Source organism: Entelurus aequoreus, linkage group LG14 (assembly GCF_033978785.1).
Source record: "Entelurus aequoreus isolate RoL-2023_Sb linkage group LG14, RoL_Eaeq_v1.1, whole genome shotgun sequence".
In the NCBI taxonomy this organism is placed as follows: domain Eukaryota; kingdom Metazoa; phylum Chordata; class Actinopteri; order Syngnathiformes; family Syngnathidae; genus Entelurus; species Entelurus aequoreus.
Genome location: NC_084744.1, coordinates 2,195,574 through 2,217,232, shown reverse-complemented (window position 1 = coordinate 2,217,232; position 21,659 = coordinate 2,195,574). Strand labels below are relative to the sequence as shown.

General features: G+C 45.0%; 1 protein-coding gene across 1 annotated transcript in view; it reads right to left on the bottom strand.

Annotated features, from left to right (window-relative positions):
* Positions 1-165: 165 nt before the first annotated feature.
* The window catches only part of LOC133665260 (titin-like), a 205,645-nt gene continuing 184,151 nt past the window's right edge, over positions 166-21,659 (bottom strand). The window contains 29 exon segments of the mRNA XM_062070512.1: positions 166-1,343; positions 1,432-1,439; positions 1,494-1,680; positions 1,778-1,931; positions 2,001-7,303; positions 7,382-7,984; positions 8,358-8,663; positions 8,759-9,334; positions 9,433-9,732; positions 9,910-10,212; positions 10,297-10,881; positions 10,971-11,273; positions 13,527-13,829; positions 13,903-14,202; positions 14,379-14,666; positions 14,770-15,363; positions 15,463-15,744; positions 15,890-16,192; positions 16,930-17,235; positions 17,954-18,253; positions 18,332-18,613; positions 19,136-19,169; positions 19,171-19,442; positions 19,513-19,623; positions 19,626-19,814; positions 19,934-19,954; positions 19,957-20,212; positions 20,214-20,413; positions 20,416-21,658. Coding sequence (XP_061926496.1) covers positions 1,060-1,343; positions 1,432-1,439; positions 1,494-1,680; positions 1,778-1,931; positions 2,001-7,303; positions 7,382-7,984; positions 8,358-8,663; positions 8,759-9,334; positions 9,433-9,732; positions 9,910-10,212; positions 10,297-10,881; positions 10,971-11,273; positions 13,527-13,829; positions 13,903-14,202; positions 14,379-14,666; positions 14,770-15,363; positions 15,463-15,744; positions 15,890-16,192; positions 16,930-17,235; positions 17,954-18,253; positions 18,332-18,613; positions 19,136-19,169; positions 19,171-19,442; positions 19,513-19,623; positions 19,626-19,814; positions 19,934-19,954; positions 19,957-20,212; positions 20,214-20,413; positions 20,416-21,658 — 14,196 coding nt within the window. The 3' untranslated portion in view covers positions 166-1,059.

Genomic DNA, 21,659 nt, shown 5'->3' with positions numbered 1-21,659 from the left:
CCCGGAGATGGCACTCCACCCTTTTCCGGGCGAGAACCATGGACAAGGACTTGGAGGTGCTGATTCCCATCCCAGTCGCTTCACACTCGGCTGCGTGAAGTATAACCCATGATTTAGACAGGACGTCCCCAAGCAGATGACTGAGAAAAAACTTCAAAGATGTGGTGCTGAAATCATGCTTTATTAAAACAAAAAACTCAAGGAGGATGAATGAAAAAAACAATCATGCCACAGATAGTCACTGTGGCATAGAAGTCAACAACGGACATAGTGAACCCACTAGAAGCTACAAACACACACAAACACGCTAATAGGCAATCCTCCGAGAGATGGCGCCGCTTCTGCATAGCAGAGTCAACTCAAACTTTCTCTATTTTTCCGGCCAGGAGATGTTAACGTACAGAAAGCCAAAGAGACCCTTCTGTGCCAGAAGCAGCGCACGTGGATCAAAGGTGAGAGCGCAGGCCACACGCACTCTCACCGGGTCATCAAACAAAGTGTTGGTACGACTTAGTCAGTTGGAGCACAAGGCCACGTCGTGCTGCTTGTGTGAGGGTGACACAAACAGCAGTCGGAGCCTTAACGCTCGCAGGAAATCGTAACGGCGATGCGTGTCGAAAACAAGTTTGCTTTCCGTGTTGAGTAAACGTCAGCAGGGAGAAGCTCTACCTGCTGAGGCAATCTTAGACGTCAACGTAGCGTTGAGGCACAAGGTTTAGTTTCTCCGTTTAACAGGGTATTCGTTCCGTGCAGAACTTTCTCCTGTAGAACCGTATTTGCTTTGCTTCTTTAACTTTATATTATTGTCATAAATAACAATGCATACATTTCTCATAACCGTGAAACCCGGCTATATACATTATGTACATGTCACTGCAAAAGTGTCATCACATCTTATAACAAGTTGAGATTTGAATTTGGCATCAATGAACGTCATGTTTGGTACAAAAATAGTTCATATTTACAAGAAGAAAAATCGGTCAATTGTTTGATTCACTCAACCAACAAAATTAGCAATGAGGGAAAACAAGGGCGAGGGTGTAACTACATTTTTTTTTTTTACATTGAACGGGTGTGAACGTTGACAGTTGCCGTGTCAGAATGGAGTTCGTGGGAAAGGTGCAGGGTGTATGCACCGGCATCGTTCTCCTTCACCGCAGCAGTGGAATTGTCAGCTGTGTTGTCCACGTGGTCAGGCTCGCCGCTGTTGATAAGGGTCCGACCCGAGTGAAGCCACGGCACGGATGGGGCTGGATCTCTAAACAAGGCCCATGGTACTGTCAGCGATTTTCCAACCTCAATGTAATTTTTTTCTGGGAGAGCTGTTATCTTCGATGGGGCGCCTGTAAAAAAAAACAGTATAAAAATACCCGTTAAATCACAACTGTGTCCTTATGTCAGCAGCTTCCATCGTGACCGAGGGGCAAAGACAAGAAGAGCTGATGTGCTCGGATTTCATCCACCTCACCTATTTGTTGAACCCTTGTTGTCACAAGGGTTCCATATGCGATTGAGCAGACATGTGCATCATTTGACTGCTAGTCTCAGACACGCTCTCAGTGGAGGAGCTGTAAGTGACGGTTTGCATAGTAGCTGCCTTCATGTGAACGGAAGAACTCGAGAAAACGTCCGCCCGTTGTTCAGCGCTTGTGATTTCTTGTGTTTCTTCATCAACACCAGCTGCAAAAATGCCATTCACAAGTATACTTGATTTCTGAAATCTGGCTTCAACTAAATTCAAGTGCATGTTTTTATTGATAAAGCACAAAATACTTACTAATGATGTGAAGAGAGGATGTGGCCGAACACTGACCAAGGTTGTTGTGGGCTTTTATGGTGTATTTGCCACTGTCTGCAAGTGTGGTTTTACATATTTCCAGAGTGTACACGCTGTTGGCGCAACTCAGTCTCATGTTGGACGTGGTGGAAAGCTGCAAGAGAAAAACATTGAGTGAATGTCACATTCAAACCAGTTCACAGCGACAGAAAGAAGTACTTACAGTCAAATTGTCTTTAAACCACTCCACATCTGGGAAAGGCTCACCTGCAATCTCACAGGTAAATTTGACAGTTTGTCCTTCAATTACATTTTGGGATCGAGGTTGCAACAGGAAGTGCGGTGGCGAGCCACAACTGAGCTGTTCCAAGTCTACAGAAGAAGCTGACTTCTTCGCAACAGTTGGTGACATCACCCTCTTTGGTGATTTGATTGGACTGCTAACGTCCCTGACAGATGGAGGCGGTGATTTGATTGGACTGCTAACTTCTCTGACAGATGGAGGCGGTGATTTGATTGGACTGCTAACGTCCCTGACAGATGGAGGCGGTGATTTGATTGGACTGCTAACTTCTCTGACAGATGGAGGCGGTGATTTGATTGGACTGCTAACTTCTCTGACAGATGGAGGCGGTGATTTGATTGGACTGCTAACTTCCCTGACGGATGGAGGCGGAGATTTTGCGGTAGGGGACTTTGATGAGACTGGTGACTTGACTCGCAGAGGGGACTTGATCGGCTCGGGGGACTTGATTCTTTTTGGCGTTTTCACAGGTTCAGGGGACTTGGCTTTTGGGGAGGTGACTCTAGGAGCAGCAACTACTTTCTGCTTGGGCTCAGTCTTACGGATGGTCAGAGTAAAATGGGCTTCTTGTTTACCGCCAGCATTTTCCACAATTAGAGTGTAGTTTCCTTCATCGGATGCTTGCACAGCAGAAATCTCCAAAGAGGAGCTGGTCTCTGTAGACTCAATATGATGACGGGTCGATGAAGCCAGAGGTGCTCCCTCCTGAAGCCACAATATTAAAGGAGCTGGATCACCATCCACACCGCACGAGAATCTGGCAAGTTCTCCTTCCTCAACGGTCAAAGATTGTGGTTTGGTCAGGATCTTTGCTTGAACAATATGCTTTGTCTTTTCCTTCGCGACAACAGTGACGGTTTTTGTCAGTGTTTCAGTCACGGTTTCCTTCACTGCTGCTGACGAGATGTGATATATCTCTGTTTCAGTCATGTCTGAAAAATGAGAGGATGGAGGTTCCTCGTCCTGGTGAAAAGAAGACGAGGCAGCGTATTCCGCTGCTGCGATGTCTAACGTAGCACTGTCTGAAATCTCTCCTTTGATGTTTTTGCAGACAACAGAGTATGCTCCTGCATCTTCAGTCACACAGTTGTTGATCTGAAGCGTAAGGAGGCCACTGATGTTGGTCATGTGGTATTTGCTGCCCGGGTAAATCTCTTTACCATTGTGGAACCATTTGACTTTGGACTCAGGTTTGGCCTGGACATTCAGAGTAAATCTTGTGTTGGAACCATAAGCAACACGATGAGATCGCATGCGGATCGTAATTCGTGGGATGTGGTCGAGGCTAAAAGGTGCCTGCTTCATGTCCTCCGATTTCCTCTCCACAGATCTTCGCTCTGATCTTAGAGTCTGCTTCCTCTCCTCATACCTGGACAGATAATCGACTTTGGGCAAAGCGGTCTCTGTCTTGACAACCTTTCCTGGAGGAGGGTCTGTACTCTCTGGTTCAGGCATCGGAAGCCTCACGATGGGTTTTGGAATATATTCAGAAGCATAAGCTGTCAGATGCTCTGATTCAATGCCCTCTGAGACTTTTGCAACTGTGGAAAATGTTTCTCTTTTCAAACTTCGAGTCTTCTCCTCAATCTCCATGCGTTTGATTTCACTCTTGTAGGAGGAGATTCTCTGAGTGGTTGTGTGTGGTCGCAGCAACTCCTGATCTTCTCTCTCTTCATACATTCTTTGCTTCTCTCTGGGGGGTTTATATGTGGCTTTCATGTGACGCTGTTGAAGGTCAACAAAACTTGAGCCGGCTTCATACTTGGATGGTATTTTGTATGAATCATATCTTTGAAGAGCTTCTGGCTCATCATCATCACTGTAGACTCTTCTGGGTGATGAGGGGCGAAGTGCTGATAGCTCAAAGCGAACAGGGCTGAGACTTGGCGGAGAAGCAGAGTAACCAAGCTCCAATTCTTCCTCCAGGCGCAGCCTCTCTTCTTCAGTTCTCTTCATTGACAAATACTCATTGACCGGCAGCAGCAGTTCCTCATCTGAAAAGTCACCCAATGACCGCCTCCTAATCCTGCGGTAGACCCCAATTTCTGGGGAAGTAGCGCGGTACCTGGCTGGCCTCACCGTCTCCAAATCATCTTGAGTCATGGACGGGATATTCCACTTGAGCTTGTACTGGTCTTTGATTCTGATAGGTACCTCATAGAACTGCTCCCACCTGGAGAGACGAATACGTTTCATCCTCTTCTGTTTAATTTTCTCCATGGGCTCTGGGAATTCATACTGATCCCTGAGCGTCTTGTACCACTTCATGTCTGAGAGCGGTTTGAAGTGTTTAATTTCCATGTCTTCTTCAAGCACAGCCTGGTTCATGACCCGAGGAGTGGGCACAAGGTATGGCATACGCAGTCTCTTCTCATCTGCCCGCTTTTTCCTCTCTTCTTGTTCTTTCTGTATGACAGCCGCAGACTTTTCACTCGTCTTAGTTGTAACCGCAGGTTTAAACATGGTGGCTGCCTCCCTGACAGCCTGGATTGCTGCAGGTGGTAATGGCATGACAACTGTGTCTGACAAAATCTGATACAGCCTCACCTTTTTGTCTAATTCTTCATTTTGAGATACAGTTTTCTTATCCTTTTGGCTGCTCTCGTAATCTTTCTTTACATGAGTGACACGTTCCACTTTGAGTGTTGCCTGGCAGCTGGCCGACCCAGCAGAGTTTGTGGCAGTCACTCTGTACACACCAGAGTCTTCCGGCAATGTGTCTCTCACATGAAGTAAGTAATAATCCAAGCCTTCGTGTACAAGTTCAATAGATGGCCCAAAGGCTATGGGCGTACCATCTTTTTCCCACTTCAGTATAGGATGGCCTGAAACTCTGATTTCAAAGCGAACGTTCTGGCCCTCCCTGCAGTCGACGTTGGCAAGAAGGCGTTTGAACATTGGCCTCAGGGTGAGGTCTGCCGGTTTTGGTCGAGGAATCACAGTAAGCCGAGCCTTGCAGCTGTCATCGCCATACCTGTTGCGAGCCACAACGCTATATTCGGCATCGTCCTCAACTTCAGCGCTGTGAATGATCATCTGGTACAGGCCTTTATCAGTGATGAATGTATATTTTTTGTCATCCTGTCCAGGGATAAGCTTTTGTCCAGATTTGTGCCAGGTGACACGTGGCTCAGGGTGAACCGTGATGGTGACACCAAAGCGTACTTTTTCTCCAATGTATGCTGTATGGTTAACCAAAGGGAAGGTGAATTCTGGTGGCTTCTGAAGCATTCTAGCAGTGTCAATTCTACGCTTTGTCCTCTTGACCACACGTGTAGTGAAGTAGTCACGGTAGGACCTGACACCATTGACGAACAACTCTGCATAAGCACTGTCCTCGCCATACTCGTTGACAATCTTACATCTATATGTGCCATCATCGGATTTTGTGACTTTAGTGATTGTGATCACAGCTAGGCCATCCTCGTAATCAATTTCGTACTTGTCGCAAGATTCCAGTTGCCTGACACCACAATACCAGGTCACTTCAGTGGTGCTGTCATAGTTGTCAATGTTGCAAATAAACTTCACCCTATCACCCTCGCTGGCCACTGAGTGGCCAATCTGACCACCATGTGGTCCGTGTTCAAACTGAGCAATCTTCACCTTGGCAATGAACACACCACGCTGGGACCTGATTGAGCCACCGCTGGCCATGCGAGCTGCAGACACCACAGTGTTCCATTCCTTCTTCCACATTGTCTGGTAATATCTCTTGTGTCTGCCAGTCTGGATAGTTCTAGTGCTCAGCTCATCTTCGGGCTTGGACAGCCATGGATGCACCAGAGCCTCAGCAGCAGTCATGCGATGTTTACGTTCCTTTGTCATCAAGCGATCTGTGAAGTCTAATGCTTCAACGCTGACCTGCTTGAAGGACTCATCATCATAGCCATATGCTGCGTTTGAAATGTTGTCGATCATCTGCTGATTGGTTTCAGCTGAGAATGGGTTGAGTCCACTGAGGAGCACGTAAGTGAGGACGCCTACCGACCACATGTCAGTCACAGTGCTAATCAAGTCACATTGGTGGATCTCAGGTGCAGCATATTCTGCAGTGCTATACTGTATCTTAATTTGGTCTCCAGGCGTCAAGTGTCTGGACTGTCCCAACTCAATGATTTTTACATTTGAGCCAGTTCTTGTTGAGTACACAATATTCTCAGGCCTGATATCAAAATGTCCATAGCTCTGATTATGCAAGAACTCAAGAGCTGAGCAGATCTGCCGAATGTAATTGACAATTTCTCGCTCATTAAGCTCAAACTCTGCTGTGCTGAGACGCTCAAATATGTCGACGCCTGAGATAAAGTCATATATCATCACCAGCTCCTCTTGGCTGTCAAAGGACTCGTGTAGGAGAAGGAAGTTTGTGTGTTTAACCAGGTTTAAGGTGGCAATTTCCTTCTTGACAATTGTCTGATCTGCACCTCTCACTTTGACAAATTTAGCCATGTAGGTCTTTTCAGAGCTGATGTGTACACAGCGGTGGACAATGCTAAATTGACCTCTTCCCAGTTCTTCTGCAATAGCATATTTTTTATGCATATTCTTTGCATCTGAGTGTGGGGATTTTCCTTTTGGTACATGTCCTGCATCATCAACCTCTCTGTCATAGAGAAGAATTCTGGACTTGTCCTCTTTTGTCATGACAGGTCCACTGGTTTCAGATGGGGCACTTTGTCCAAACTTGCTCTCAGCAATGACTCTAAACTGATAGCTGGTTCCTCCGAAAAGATTGATAACAGTGTAGCGGCAGTCACGAGACTGAGCAACACGTTCCCACCTCTCGGAAGTGGTAGAACCTTTTTCAATAATGTAACTGATAACTCTGCTGCCACCATCATTAGCTGGAGCCACCCAGTTAAGGCTGACGGAGTCTCGAGAGACATCGCTGGCTTTAACACCCCGTGGAGGATCAGGCACATCAGCCACATCCAGCTCAACTGTCTGCTGATCAATGCCAAATCTGTTTTTAGCACACACAATGTAGAAGCCAGCATCCTTCTTCTCCACCCCGTTGGGGAACACCAAAGAAGTGAACGATCTTGTGACGATAACCTGGTAGTGGCCATTGCTGTCAATAAGATCTTGTCCCTTCTGCCATGTGATGACAGGATCTGGTTTTCCACCAAAAGGAATCTTAATATTGACCATTTCTCCACGCAGGGCAGGAATCGCTTCTTTGTCTTTCAGGTTCTTGGGAAGATTGATCTTTGCAGGAACTGTTAACACAGAAAAAGTTTGTTAAGAGAACAGCAGTTTAGGATAATATGTATTGTATTTGTATAAGAAATTCTCACTTTCAACATCTAGAGAGATGGTAGCACAGATTGAACCTCCTTGGTTAGTGGCCCTGATCTGGTACACAGTGGAGTCTTCTTCATCTGCCTCAGCGATCACCAGTTGGTGGTAACCTCCCTTGAATTCTTGAATTTTTATCTTTTTTCCATCCGAATGGATCTCCTTTCCTCGTCTGAACCATTTAATCACAGGTTTCGGCTGCCCTGTGATCTTGCAGACAAGTGTAGCATTGCTCTTGTGTTTGACACTCATGTTCCTCAGCTCTTCCTTGAAAGCAGGAGCCCGAACATCAACAGCTGTGGCTGGAACAATAGAATCACTTTCCTCACTGTAGTCGCTTTGTCCCCCAAGGTTCTCACATTTAACCCGGAAGACATATTCTATACCCTCGGACAAACGTTTGACAGAGAAGACCGTCTGTTTGATCTCATCTGTTGTCACGGGTGTCCATTCGCCCCATTCCCTCTTATCCTTTTGCTTTTTCTCAAGGCAATAACTCTTGATTTTGGAGCCACCATCACTGAGTGGAGGCTTCCAGGAAACAACACAGGAGTCTTTGGTGATTCCAGAAACAGCCAGTTCCTGGGGTGGTGATGGTTTCTCTGTGGAGGATAACAAAACATGTCATGAAATTAGGATATTTCCGGTGTCTATAGATGTTCTCATTCTCCCAGGTCATTGGTTTCTTAGGGCAATCAATCGATCGCTGGACTCTTTAGTTTGTCTTAGAAGGTGTTTTGCCTCTTATCCCAGCAGGCTTCATGAGTTCATATAGACTCATAGATTGGTCAAAACTAGTAGTAGCATCTAGTCAGACTAGAGCTGTTAAGAGTTTGTGTTATAAACACCTTATAAGACACACTGAACAGTCCGGTTGCAATCATTTAAATGCCCTGAGGATATTGCCAGCGACTACATTGTCTTGAGTTTTTTTTGGTACACATGTTCTCAGGAAAAGTAGTTGCCTAAACATACCAAGTTGACTCTTGATGAGGATAGGTGAGGTAAGCTCAAGTGGTTCGCTGTTGCCATAGCGGTTCTGGGCATACACACGGAAGTAGTAACCGGCACTGTCGGTGAGGTTGGGAACACGGCAGGATGTGCCATTGATGGATGATGACACCAGTTCCCACTCGTTCCCTTCACTGTCCTCTCGCTTCTCCACAATGTAGTTGGTAATCATACAGCCTCCGTCGTCCTTGGGTGGCTTCCAGCTGATGATGACAGAGTTCTTCAGGAGAGCCTCCAAAACAATGGGACCCTGAGGCATGTCTGGTTTGTCTGGAAACAAATGAATGATGTTTTTAGTAATCAAACATATTTTTACAAATATACATCTGAAATCACTGAGGTGTGCTGACATAAACCAAACATACCATAGATTTCAACATTAAATGCAGTGTCCGCCCTGCCAAAGTGATTGTGCAGTCTAATCCTGTATTTGCCTCCATGGATTCTACGCTGCACATTCTTTATAATGAGATGAGTATAATGCTCGGTGGTCTCTATACTGATGTCCTCAGCGTTCTCCAGGGTCTTTGCTTCGTGGAGCCACATGATCTTTGGCTCAGGACGTCCAATGTATACTGCGTGGATGCGCAGAGTTGTTCCCAGGCCAGCATAATATGTGCTCTTCAACGGGTAGTCGGAGTGGAACGATGGAGCTGCTTCCAATACAAGAGTACCTTTGGTCTCTATGTCTCCGGCATCATTGGTAGCCTTACAGGTATACTCGCCCTCATCCTCTTGTTGGTCAGTCATAATGGATAGGGAGTGGTTACGCCCGTCAGAGCTTATTTCATATTTACGGGACTCGACAATCTCTTTGCCTGCGTGATACCACTTGATGTCAGGAACAGGCCTGCCGATAATTTGGCACTTCATGACAGCAGACTGTCCAAGCTTGGCTGTTACTTCATCCATTTCCTTTCTCAGGCTTGGTTTTGTTTCAACTGTAAGTACAGAGCAATATAACAAACGCTCAAAACACTCGGAATACTTTACGTACCAATTTAATAATACTTGCAACTTTCACTATAAATATACTCACCACTTAGTTTAGTCTTTATACAAGTGGCAGTTCGGCAAGGTCTGCTCATTCCAGTATCGTTCTCAGCAAATACTCTGAACTCATATTCGGTAGCTTCAGCCAGTCCACGCATGGTGAACTCTCTCTCTTTCAGCCTCTGCTTGTTGCATTTCATCCAGGTGCTCTCAGTGGACTTCCTGTACTCCACCCAATAGCCCAGGACTTCCTTTCCACCATCACACTCTGGGGCTTGCCAGCGAATAGTGATCAAGTTATTAGTCACACTTGCCGTATCAATTTCGCCTGGCTGGCTGGGCTTATCTGGAGAATTAAAAAATAGCAAAACAAATGTCAGTTGTTTTGTTTTGCCACCACCATAACATACTGACTCAAAATATAAATGCAGGTTTTTGTTTGAAAGCCAGCAAATGAATGGTTAATATTTCAATCTGTCCTCTTGACTTCCATCAATTAATTACAAAGACTAAAATAGCTCACCAAATGGATCCTTGCACATCACTGGGTCTGACACAGTTCCAGCCTCACTCTCGCCAATGTCATTGACAGCAACAACACGGAAATGATACTCCGTATCAGCCGTGAGTCCAGACAGAGTAAACATGGTGGAGGAAATCTTAGTGTGGTGGCGGCTCCATTGTTCTGCGGACGATTGTTTGTACTCAACAAAGTAGCCTGTGATGGAAGAACCCCCGTCGTCCTTTGGTCTGGACCATGCCAATGCGACAGAGTTCTTGGTAACATCCATGATCTCTGGTGGCATGCTTGAAGGCTCTGGTGGACCTGTTGTGTGATTGACACTTTCTTAAAACACCAGCCTCTAAATGACTTCATTGTAGTTCAGGATGGAACAACACAAATACTTACAAAGCATAGTCTTGGGCACCAGTGGGTGCTCTGATTTCAGAGACGGGCCGATACCAAAAGAGTTCTCTGCAGTAACCTTAAAGTGGTATTCTGTTCCTTCCTTTAGGCTCTTTACTGTCAAGTGGTTATCAGTCACTCTGCTGTCCACGGTAAACCATGCATTTCTGGTAACTTCTCTTCTTTCAACAATGTAACCAAGGATTTCTGTACCGCCGTTGTCAGTGGGAACGTTCCAGGAGACCTTAGCAGAGTTGGCCTGGACTTCCTCAAACATTAATGGTCCGGTTGGAGCACTTGGACGGCCGATGACATTCACCTTAATTTGGGCCTTTTTCTTGCCAACTTTGTTTTCGAGAAGGAGCTCATACAGACCAGAGTCACTTCTCTCTGCTCCTTTGATCACTAGTTCACTGGTATCTTCAGTGGAGGCAACCATTGCGTTGGTTGACAGTGACTCACTGTCCTTTGACCACGAACAAGTTGGGTGAGGTTTACCCTTGATGGGGACAGAGAGTCGGACCACGCCACCATGACGAACCACATACACGTCTTTGTATTTTAGCTCAAGTTCATAATCTGGAGATTCTGTAGACAAGTGTAAAAATGCAAAATTAAATTCCATTTTACTTCCATGACAAAGTTAATTCTGTGTTTTTTTTCTAGTGTGTCATTACCAAACATCTCTGTGATGGTGACAGTTTGAGGCACTTCAGCAGGCTCGCCAGAGCCACCAACATTGCAGGCCATAACTCGGAATTTGAACTCCTCTCCTTGTGGCATGTTGGTCAATGTGTACTCACAGATCAGGGAGGGTGTGGTGTTACACTTGAGCCAAGCCATAGTGCCCACCTTCTGCATCTCAATTAGGTACCCGTCTACCCTGGCATCTCCCTCATCATCAGGGGGACTCCAAGCCAGTGACACAGTCGACTTAGTGGTTTCAGTAATCCGTGGGTTCTGAGGGCAACCAGGTGGATCTGACATGGAGAGAAATGTAAAGTGATTAAGTTCAAACATTTCCGCAATTAGGGTCAATGCTTGATATAAACGGGTGATGGTGTATCCTGCAGCCACACCACTGATGAGAAGTACTGATTCATACAAGTAGTCCGGAATATATGTTGTGTTTAGTAGGTTTACTTTAGTAAGCACGTTTTAATTGCATTCAGTACAATAATGCAAAATAAAGAGCAAACTTACTGAAACCGAATCAAAACCCTTGCACGAAAACAAAGATGTGTACCGCTACTATGAGTTACCTAAATTTGCACCTCCAATAGTTGTACAATAATCAATTAAATGTCAAAGATGTTTTATTAATAATCAATTACAGACATGAGCACCTTCTGGGGAAAAAAGAGGAAAAAATGTATATCGGTACGAAGTGCTGCCACACAAGCCCCGACGTAAAATGTTGAAAATCAAGACTACATTTCCTGCAATTGCGTGCATTTCTACACTATATTTTACTTTTTGATTCATTCTGATCCAACAACCTCTTTTGGTTGTCTTTTTTAAACTTACATGTAGCACATACAGTAATGTACAACATAGTTTTAGGTTTAATTTACTAACATTATTATAATTGAAAATGTCATGCAAAATTATATAACATGCATGCAAAGAACTCCGAAAACGTTTCCCATTTGGCAACTCTATTCTATAGCCACTCGCCCTCGGGTAATATATTTCCGGTGTTGTAACCTCTGTTTATGTCCGCTACGTCAAAAATATGCCTCCTTGCTGGCTACTAAAAATACCCTAGAACTAGAACTGGTTCAGAACTAACAGCGTTCGAATTATAATCATCCAAATATGATTAGCAGCAAAGTAGAAAGCCGTCAACGTTGTGGCTCGAAGGGCGAACGTAGACGACAACAAGCTAGCTAGCTCGATGATGCAAACTATGCTAACTAGCGAGCTTGATTCAGCGCCCCTGATTGTCTCCCTGTCCCGCTATTCAGTGCGACGTTTAGGCAAGAGGAACATCGATTACCTGCGGCTGAGGCGAGCGTTCAACAAATGTTGTTTCGATCCTATTTTTTTGATATTGTAGTGGGTCACCAACATAACTTTTGTTATTGTCTGAGAGTTCCGGTCGGACACGTTTTCACGGGACACATTTTCAGTGTTGTGTGTTGTTGGGATGTATAGATACTGCTCGATTGCTGATAAGCATACTTGCCAACCCTCCCGATTTTCCCGGGAGACTCCCGAATTTCAGTGACCCTCCCGAAAATCTCCCGGGGCAACCATTCTCCCGAATTTCTCCCGATTTCCACCTGGACAACAATATTGGGGGCGTGCCTTAAAGACACTGCCTTTAGCGTCCTCTCTCACCTGAAACCTTCACCCCTTATCAGTCGCATGCTGTCCAGGCGTCCGCTTTTCCTCCATGTAAACAGCGTACCGGTCCAGTCACATAATAATGTAGCGTTGGACGGGTTTAACAACGGTCTTTACTCGAAGATGTCAAAATATACTGACACGTCGAATGATCTTTTAACTGGTTTAATGATAACGCAAGGCATACTTGGTCAACAGCCATACAGGTCACACTGAGGGTGTCCGTATAAACAACTTTAACACTGTTACAAATATGTGCCACACTGTGAACCCACACCAAACAAGAATGATAAACACATTTCGGGAGAACATCCGCACCGTGACACAACATAAACACAACAGAACAAATACCCACAATCCCTTGCAGCACTAACTGTTCCGAGACGCTACAATAACATCTACGGCTTTTGGAGCTCAGTGCACAACTGCACACACGACAAGAAGGAGACGAGGCAGAAGAACAAAGAAGAGACATGGCGACGACGAGTAAGAAGAAGAAATACGCTTGCAAGTTCCACAATGATGGGAAAAAATAATTTCATTTCATCCAGAAAAGTTTAAGGGAAGGGGTATGCTGCCTGCACCTCTACCCCGCAACCACGCCCCCAAAACCCCCCCCCCCCCCCCCCCCCCATCTCTCGAATTCGGAGGTCTCAAGGTTGGCAAGAATGCTGATAAGAAAACAAAGTCTGAATGTCATTAAAACAGTTAGCTCCATCTTTTGACACTCCTCCTTCCACTCTGGTCCTTACATGCTACAATATATACTGTTTTTTGTATTTCAGCGTGGAAAGTTTGTGAACCACTGAATGAAATCATTGTTTAAACTTGACATAGGTAAAAAGCAAGCCAGGTACCAATCTTAATATGTGTATGTCTCTCACCAATGGGATCTGATGCCACAGCTGGTTTCGAAGGCAGACTTGGTTTGCTCATTCCACGGGCATTGATGGCGAGGATTCTATGCTCGTACTCCAGACCTTCAATCAGCTCTGTTGACCGGTATCTAGTCATGGTGATGGGGTTCTTGTTGGCACGGACCCATCTGTCAGACCTGACTTCTTTGCGCTCAATGATGTAACCAGAAACCTCAAGCCCACCATCCTCTTCTGGTGGGTTCCAGGCTACTGTCATGCCATCACGTGAAATATCAAAAATGGTCGGTCGGCCTGGAGGTCCAGACACATCTGTAAAAGATGAAGAATATGTCAGCATTCTGTCAGGAATGACAGCAGATTTTTATGGGCATGGAAAAGTTACTTCTCAAGCTTCTGCAGGTGACAATCTCGGATTGCAAAAATTCTCCGGTGCCGTAGCGATTCACAGCAGCCGCACGGAAGACATACTCGTCTCCCTCAATCAGGTTCTCAAATTTGAAGGTGGGTCGACTGACATGGTCACAGACCGGCACCCAGCCTGGTCTGTGGGCATCTCGTTGCTCCACTACAAAGCCACTAATGGGAGCTCCACCATCCCTAGCCGGAGGATCCCAGCTGCAGATGACTGAGGTTGCATCGATCTCATCAAATCGGATTGGTCCATTAGGCTCATCAGGTTTGGCTAACAGAAAATGAGAGTGTGTTAATATTACAAACCATAAAACCCTGTTAGCTACTTTTGCTGTATGAAATATAACTGATTTCAAGTCTCATTGCATCAATTACTTATAAATTAATAGTAAATATGACTAGATAATAATGATAAAAAGTAATCTACAACTCAAGGTGTTTGCTTACAGAGAACGACGACCTTGATGACCTCAGCGATTACACCGACCGTGTTCTTCACCTCCAGGGTATAATTGCCAGTGTCGTCAATGGTCGTGTCTGACACGGTCAGCTTGGAAACTTTGCCAGTGCTCTGGATCTTGACACGGTCAGTGATTTTTAATCTGTTGTCACCAAAGTACCACAAGCAGGTAGGGGGAGGCCTGCCTATTAGTGGCAGTTCCAGTTCCAGGGTCCTACCGGCCAAAACATTAACAGCTTTTTGGGGAAGCCTGGAGAAATCCACTGCAGGCATCACTGTAGGAACAAAATCTAATAATTACTAATGGCTGAAAAAGAACAACTGTGGCATTAAATATTATTGGTCTTCATTGACTAAATGTTATGACTTTCCCATTACCTCTTTGTTCTTGCACGGTTACAGGTGCAACAAGCTCCTTTGCTTCACTGGCACCACGACTGTTGATTGCTTTGACTCTGAAAAAGTACTGTTCTTTCTCATTTAGCTTTTCAATAGTGTGCTCAAAGTCGGTTAACTTCAGGGAGGCCACCTTCATCCATTTGTCAGTACCAAATTTGCAGGCCTCTATCAAGTAGCCGATCAGTCTGCTACCTCCGTCATGCTCAGGCTTATCCCAGCTCAACGAGACTGTGCTCTTGGTGATGTCAATCACCTGCAGGTTGCGTGGTGGCAGAGGTACCTCGCAAACCAGGATGACATCCGGTGTTTCGCGGGATTCCCCCATACCATAAATGTTTTCAGGAAGAACTCTGAAGTAGTATAGCATGCCCTCCATCAGGCCATCAATCTTGTAGGATGTCTTACTGCACTTGGAAGTGACAGTTTTGTAGGCTCTCATGGAGGCTTCACGTCTCTCAATAATATAATTGTTGACAGGAGCACCACCGTCCACGATTGGAGCATCCCAAGAGATGGTGGCTGATTCTTTGGTCAGTTCCTTTATCTTGATGGGTCCTGTTGGTCCTGGTGTGTCTGGGATATTAAAAAAAATCATGAGGTTATTTGGTATTGCCGTAATCCCGATGAGTTCAAAGATAGTATTTGAAACTAAAGGCACGGTCGTTCCCTTACCATAAACTTTGACCAGAATATGGACTTCTTGTTTTCCAGCACAATTCTCGGCCACCAGTGTGTATTTTCCAGCATCATAGCGATGGACCTTATCGATAATGAGAGTAGTTGACTTGTGAGTGACCTCTATAAAGCCCCGGTTGTTGAGGTCAACTCCTGGTTTGCTCCAAGTGATTGTCGGAGCAGGACGACCACTAATATTCACAAACAGGCGCAGAGAACCACCAGCACGCAGGCATATGGTCTTCTTCAGGTCATCATGGAGCTCAAAGTCCGGTATTTCTATTGAGTAAAGGTAATGATGAAATCGATTGTTGAGCCACACCACATTATGTCACTAGCATGTAGAGTTACGAGGTTCACAATCCAGTCTTTTTCTTAACAGTAGAGAAAATGACATTTTTGGTTTGTTTAATGGATAACTTACCAATTCTCTCCACAGGTTCAGTTTCAGCACATGGCTCACTGAAGTCTCCAGTGCCATTGAAGTTGATACCGGCCACTCTAAATTGGTACTTATTGCCTGAGCAAAGTCCAGTCACCACACATTCTGCAGCACGCAGTGTCTTCTCGTGGGCCTTCTTCCACTCCTCTGTTCCAGCTTCCTGCATTTCCAGTAAATAGCCAATCACATCAGCTCCACCATCTTCCACAGGGCGAGACCAGGCCAGGCTAATGCTGTCAGCATGGGTGTCAGTGATGCGAGGAACAGAGGGTGGTGCGGGGGTGCCTAAGATGGGAGAGTCAGATTCAAAATTAATTTTTATTGTCCCACAGGCAATGTTTACAACACCGGATTCTAACAACACGGCTAGTGGTTATAGCCGCGACTGTCAAGTTGATCAACTTTTTTGCAGAGCAACGTACATCCGTGGTTTAAGCACATCCAATCCCAGTTCGAATTTAAGAGGAATTACCCAGGATGCGAGAATGTATTTCAATGTAGTGACTAGGTTGTAGTGGCCAGGCAACAGCATAGCAATGACGCTTGGATTATCCTCCTGGCTACCAGTGAGTACTGTAATCTATAATAGACACAACTCTACTATATTGGATGTAAGAAAGACTATATATATGTCATTCTAAGAGGGCTCTAATATTGAATAATTTACAAGACCGCAAACACTTTATGCTTTAACTGTGAGAATATTTGATTAATGAATAATAATTCTACTTTGCAGAAATGTGTTTACCACAGTTAGGCCTGGAACCAATTGGCCGCGATAAACGAGGGACGACCGTAGCTCTTAAAACTGCTCTTAAAAGAAATGCTACTGGGATTTATTTTTCTCAGTAGAGAGTTTGGTGTAGGAATAAAATCGTTTTTAAATCTTTGTAGATTACAGGCCTCGGTGGTCAAGATTGATTAGACGTGAATGTGGTCTGTGACCAACTATTGTTTTCTTATCCATTTACAATTTGTTGCAAAACATTTTTGCTATTTGGACCAAAGCAAACTGGACTTACCTGTGGGGACTCTGCAGACCACATACAGTGACACCTCACTGGGTTCACTCTCTCCAGCCTTATTGATTGCCACTACCCTGAACTGGTAAATGTTGCCTTCCGTCAATCCAGACACCTTCAACGTTGTGTCAAGGTGTGCTCCAGTCCTGTTCACCTTCACCCAGCGGGCACTCTTCTTCTCCCGCCTCTCGACAAGATAGTGGATCAACGGACTGCCGCCATCACTCTCAGGCTTTAGCCACTCAATGGTTGCAAAGTCTTTTCCGGACGTTAGGATCTCAGGCGCACCCGGTGGAGTTGGAACAGCTGTAGAACGACATCCATTTGACTATTTGAATCCACAAAGGTCACACACAAAAGCTAGGTGCTGTATGAGGTTATTTCTGCAATGCTAATTGACAAGTCCAAGAATATAGAACAGAGCAGTGATTCTCAAACTGTGGTACGTGTATGCGGGCTCCATCTAGTGGTACGCCACAGAATCACTTGGGTACTACTGTAATTTTGCCTCATCCTTCACTTGAAGCGTGAGTGACAAATGCGTGAAGAATGCACTACCGAGCTGAAAAGACCTGATAAGTCCAAAAGCAGAGAGATGGTACAGTGTTATCTGGTGCTTGTTTAAGCACATCGCAGCTGGTTCTGGACAGTCCCACTCCTCGATGCTTCAGTCACACGCAAAATTCTCACAGGAATGAAACAAAAGTACAGTGGTATCTACTGTACAGTGCTTTATTCGTGTTACTGTTCAAACTGTGTGTACTGTCACAGTACAGTGGCCAAAATATTAAATACCTCTTTACCTTTTCCATGTTTTAAATGAATAACCTATTACACTACTGTATTTTACTGTTGCTCATAATGGTTGTCCTTTTTTCTGAGGTGGCACTTGGTGAAAAACGTTTGAGAACCACTGCAATAGAGATTAAAGTAATGTTTTGCAGTAATTCCAGCTATTAATGAATGAATATTATAGAATAAAATATATTACAAAGTTTTTGCAAACTGTGGATGGGGCACTCACTGAAAGTGTTTCTGGCAACCATAGGCTCTGACTGCAGAAGGACTCCAGCTCCATACTTGTTGACTCCTCGGACTCTGAACAGGTATTCTGTGTTCTTGAACAGTGCGGTGATGTTACAGGTCAGTTGCTTGCACTCGGTATGCATGATGACCCAGCTGAGTCTGTTGGTGTCTCTCCTCTCTACAAGGTAGTGAGAGATGTCATCACCCCCATCCTCCAAAGGAGGACTCCAACGTAGAGTGCAGGAATCCTCAGTAATCTTGCTGATCTCAATGCTGCCGTCACATGGTCCAGGAGTGTCTAGAAGTGATGGATTAAGTTAGTCGTTTTGTCTTTGTCTCCGGCTACGTCTACAAATTTACCAGAACAATCACTTACCAAGCACTTTGACATTGACCTCAACAGTCTTGGTTCCACTAACATTCCTGACCGTGAGAATGTATTTTCCGGTATCATCTCTGTCACAGAACTTGATGATGGCCATAGCCCGATTGGTTGTGTATTGCAGGTGGTATTTTTCACACAGCTCCAGCTCCCTGTTGCCTTTGGACCAGGATGCTTTGGGATCAGGCCTGCCGCCCACTGCGGCGTCCAGGACCAGATCTGAACCAGCTCTCACCATAACAACTTCAGACAAGAGTTTTGCCGTCCAGCTGGGCCCTTTGGCGGTTCTGTTGGATTGCAAAGGGTAGATCTTCGTTATGTTTGGAATTATATATGTTATTCTTATTATATATGATTGTATAACATACTGTATGTTAGTCACCTTAACAAAAAAAGGTGAAATAACAGAAAACGTACTATTACTATTTCTTCAAATAGCCACCCTTTGCTCTGATTACTGCTTTGCACACTCTTGGCATTCTCTCGATGAGCTTCAAGAGGTAGTCACCTGAAATGGTTTTCACTTCACAGGTGTGCTTGAAGCTCATTGAGAGAATGCCAAGAGTGTGCAAAGCAGTAATCAGAGCAAAGGGTGGCTATTTTGAAGAAACTAGAATATAAAACATGTTTTCAGTTATTTCACCTTTTTTTGTTAAGTACATAACTCCACATGTGTTCATTCATAGTTTTGATGTGACAATCTACAATGTAAATAGTCATGAAAATAAAGAAAACATTGAATGAGAAGGTGTGTCCAAGCTTTTGGCCTGTACTGTATATCATGAGCAAGAGTCTTACCAAAGTCTGTTTTGCACTGCACAGAGCCAGTGGACAACGGATGGGGTGCTGAAGACCTGGTTAGCATTCTTTGCAATGATTCTGAACTCGTAGGGTTCTCCTTCTCCCAGGGCAGTAACAGTATAGAACGTGTCTATCACATTTGTGTAGTTACACTTTAGCCATCGGCCCTCACCAGTTGGAGTGTATGGTTTACGTTCAATAATGTAACCCACAATTGGACTGCCACCATCATTAAGTGGAGACAACCATTTGAGCGACACTGTAGTTCTGGTTACATTTGTCACTTCTGGCTTACACGGTGGATCTAGAAGAAGACAGTTATGTTAATAAAAACATGGAACTGATTAACGTTTATTGTGGCAAACAATACTCACCAACAGGGTTTTGGGCAACTGCTCCTTTAGAGGCTTCACTGGCTTTGCTCAGACCAGCACTGTTCATGGCATAAACTCGAAACTGGTACTCTAGACCTTCAACAAGGCCTTCACCTTGTAAAAACACTCAAAGCATGGGATCTTGTTTTCCCTTACCCAGAGAATATTATTTCTCTCCTTCTTCTCAATCCAGTAGCCTGTCACCTTGCTGCCACCATCATGGTAAGGCTCCTCCCATTTCAACGTCATTGTGTTGGAAGAGACATTGAAGACAGATGGCCTTGTTGGTGGTCCAGCAGGTGCTATAATTACAACATTGGATTTTATCAGTGACTCAATTACAGTCTGATTCAAGATGTTATGTTCTGATCAAAACTATTGTAATGCTGAATTGATGTTCAGGTTTTGGAATTGTACTTACTGTAAGGATGCTCTGCAACGAAGGTTCAGACTCAGTAGGCTTGCTAACGCCAAATCGGTTTTCAGCAGAGACCCTGAAGGTGTACTGCATGTACTTGGTCAGATGACTAACGTGGAGTGACGTGCGCTTCACACTGGAGTTGATAAGCTGCCAGGCAGACGAACCAGATTCACGCTTCTCCAGAATATAGTTGGTAATGTCAGTTCCACCATTATCCTCCGGCGCATCCCAGTTAACAACACAAGACTGAGAGGTGATATTTGTGATTTCAACAGGCCCCCATTGGTGGACTGGGTCTACCTGTAACATTTACTTCGATATTAAATGTCTTGCTTCCGGTGACATTCTCCAGAGTCAGGTAGTATTTACCACCATCACCCCTCATGGCATCCTTGACTGATATGCTTGTTCTTTCTTTAGTTACTGTAATGGAAACTCTTTCTGAGTTCTTCAGCTTCATCTCCTCCAGCCTCCAGGCTACTTGGGAGCAGGTCTCCCACTAATCGGAACATCGATAGTAAATGTTCTGCCAGAGTTGCATGTGATCATCTGGTTCGGAATCTCACTGAGATCAGCTGCAGGTTCAATATGAGGCTCTTTTACCAAGACCGGTGTAAAGGTTTCCCTGGGTGTGCTGAGGCCAGACTCATTCTTTGCCCTCACACGGAAGTGATACTCATCACCCTTGTTGAGTTTTTCAATCACATAGGAGAGATTCTTGGTGTTGCCAACCACTACCCATTTACCTGTTCCGCTTGGATTTGCCTCAATGATATAACATTGGATACGGCTACCACCATCATGCTCTGGTTTTAGCCAGCTCAGTGACACGGAACTGTCTGTGGTGTCGACAATATCCAATCTCTTTGGAGATGCTGGCTCAGCAGTGGCAATGACAGGCTCTGTTGTCTCGAAAGCTTCACCGACACCATGCTGGTTCTCTGCAGATACCCTAAAGAAGTATGGTACCCCCTCCAGCAGGTCCTGAATCTTCATAATACCCTGAGTGCACTTTCCCCCAGACTGCTGCCATGTGCGACGGCTTGCCTCACGTCTTTCAACAATATAGTGGTGGATTCGTGCTCCACCATCATTAAGTGGCGGCTCCCATGTAAGTGTAACTGAGCCTCTGGACACCTCCTGGAAGCCTACATCCTGAGGAGCCCCAGGAGTGTCCATGACTTTCACAGTGAAAGTGATAGCCTTGCTACCGCTGCTGTTTTCCAGGTTAACTGTGTATTTACCGGTATCATTTCTGGTGCAATTTTCCATAAGTAGAGTACTGCTCCCCTCCGAGGTTGAAACTTCTGACATGACACTTAGTTCTCCTTCTTCTTTCACCCAGGTGGCGGTGGGTATAGGCTTTCCCCTATATTGGACACCTAATATCACTGAACCTCCTGCCTTGACAATGTGCGTCTGCTTGAAGTTGGCATCAATATCCACCTGTGGTGGTGCTAATCTATCAATGGCCTGAGCAGGTTCTAGAGTTTCCCTGTCCTCACCTCTTCCGACAAGATTTACAGCTGCTACACGGAACTTGTATTCAGCCCCAGTATGTAGAAGAGTCGCTGTATATGTTGTGTCTGCCACCAGCTCTTCATGTACTCTATTCCAGTCAGTTTCATTGCCCCTAACCATTTCAACAATGTAGCCCAGTATCTCAGATCCTCCGTCATCTGCAGGCTTCGTCCATTCCAGGCTGATGGAGGTATTAGTGGAGTCC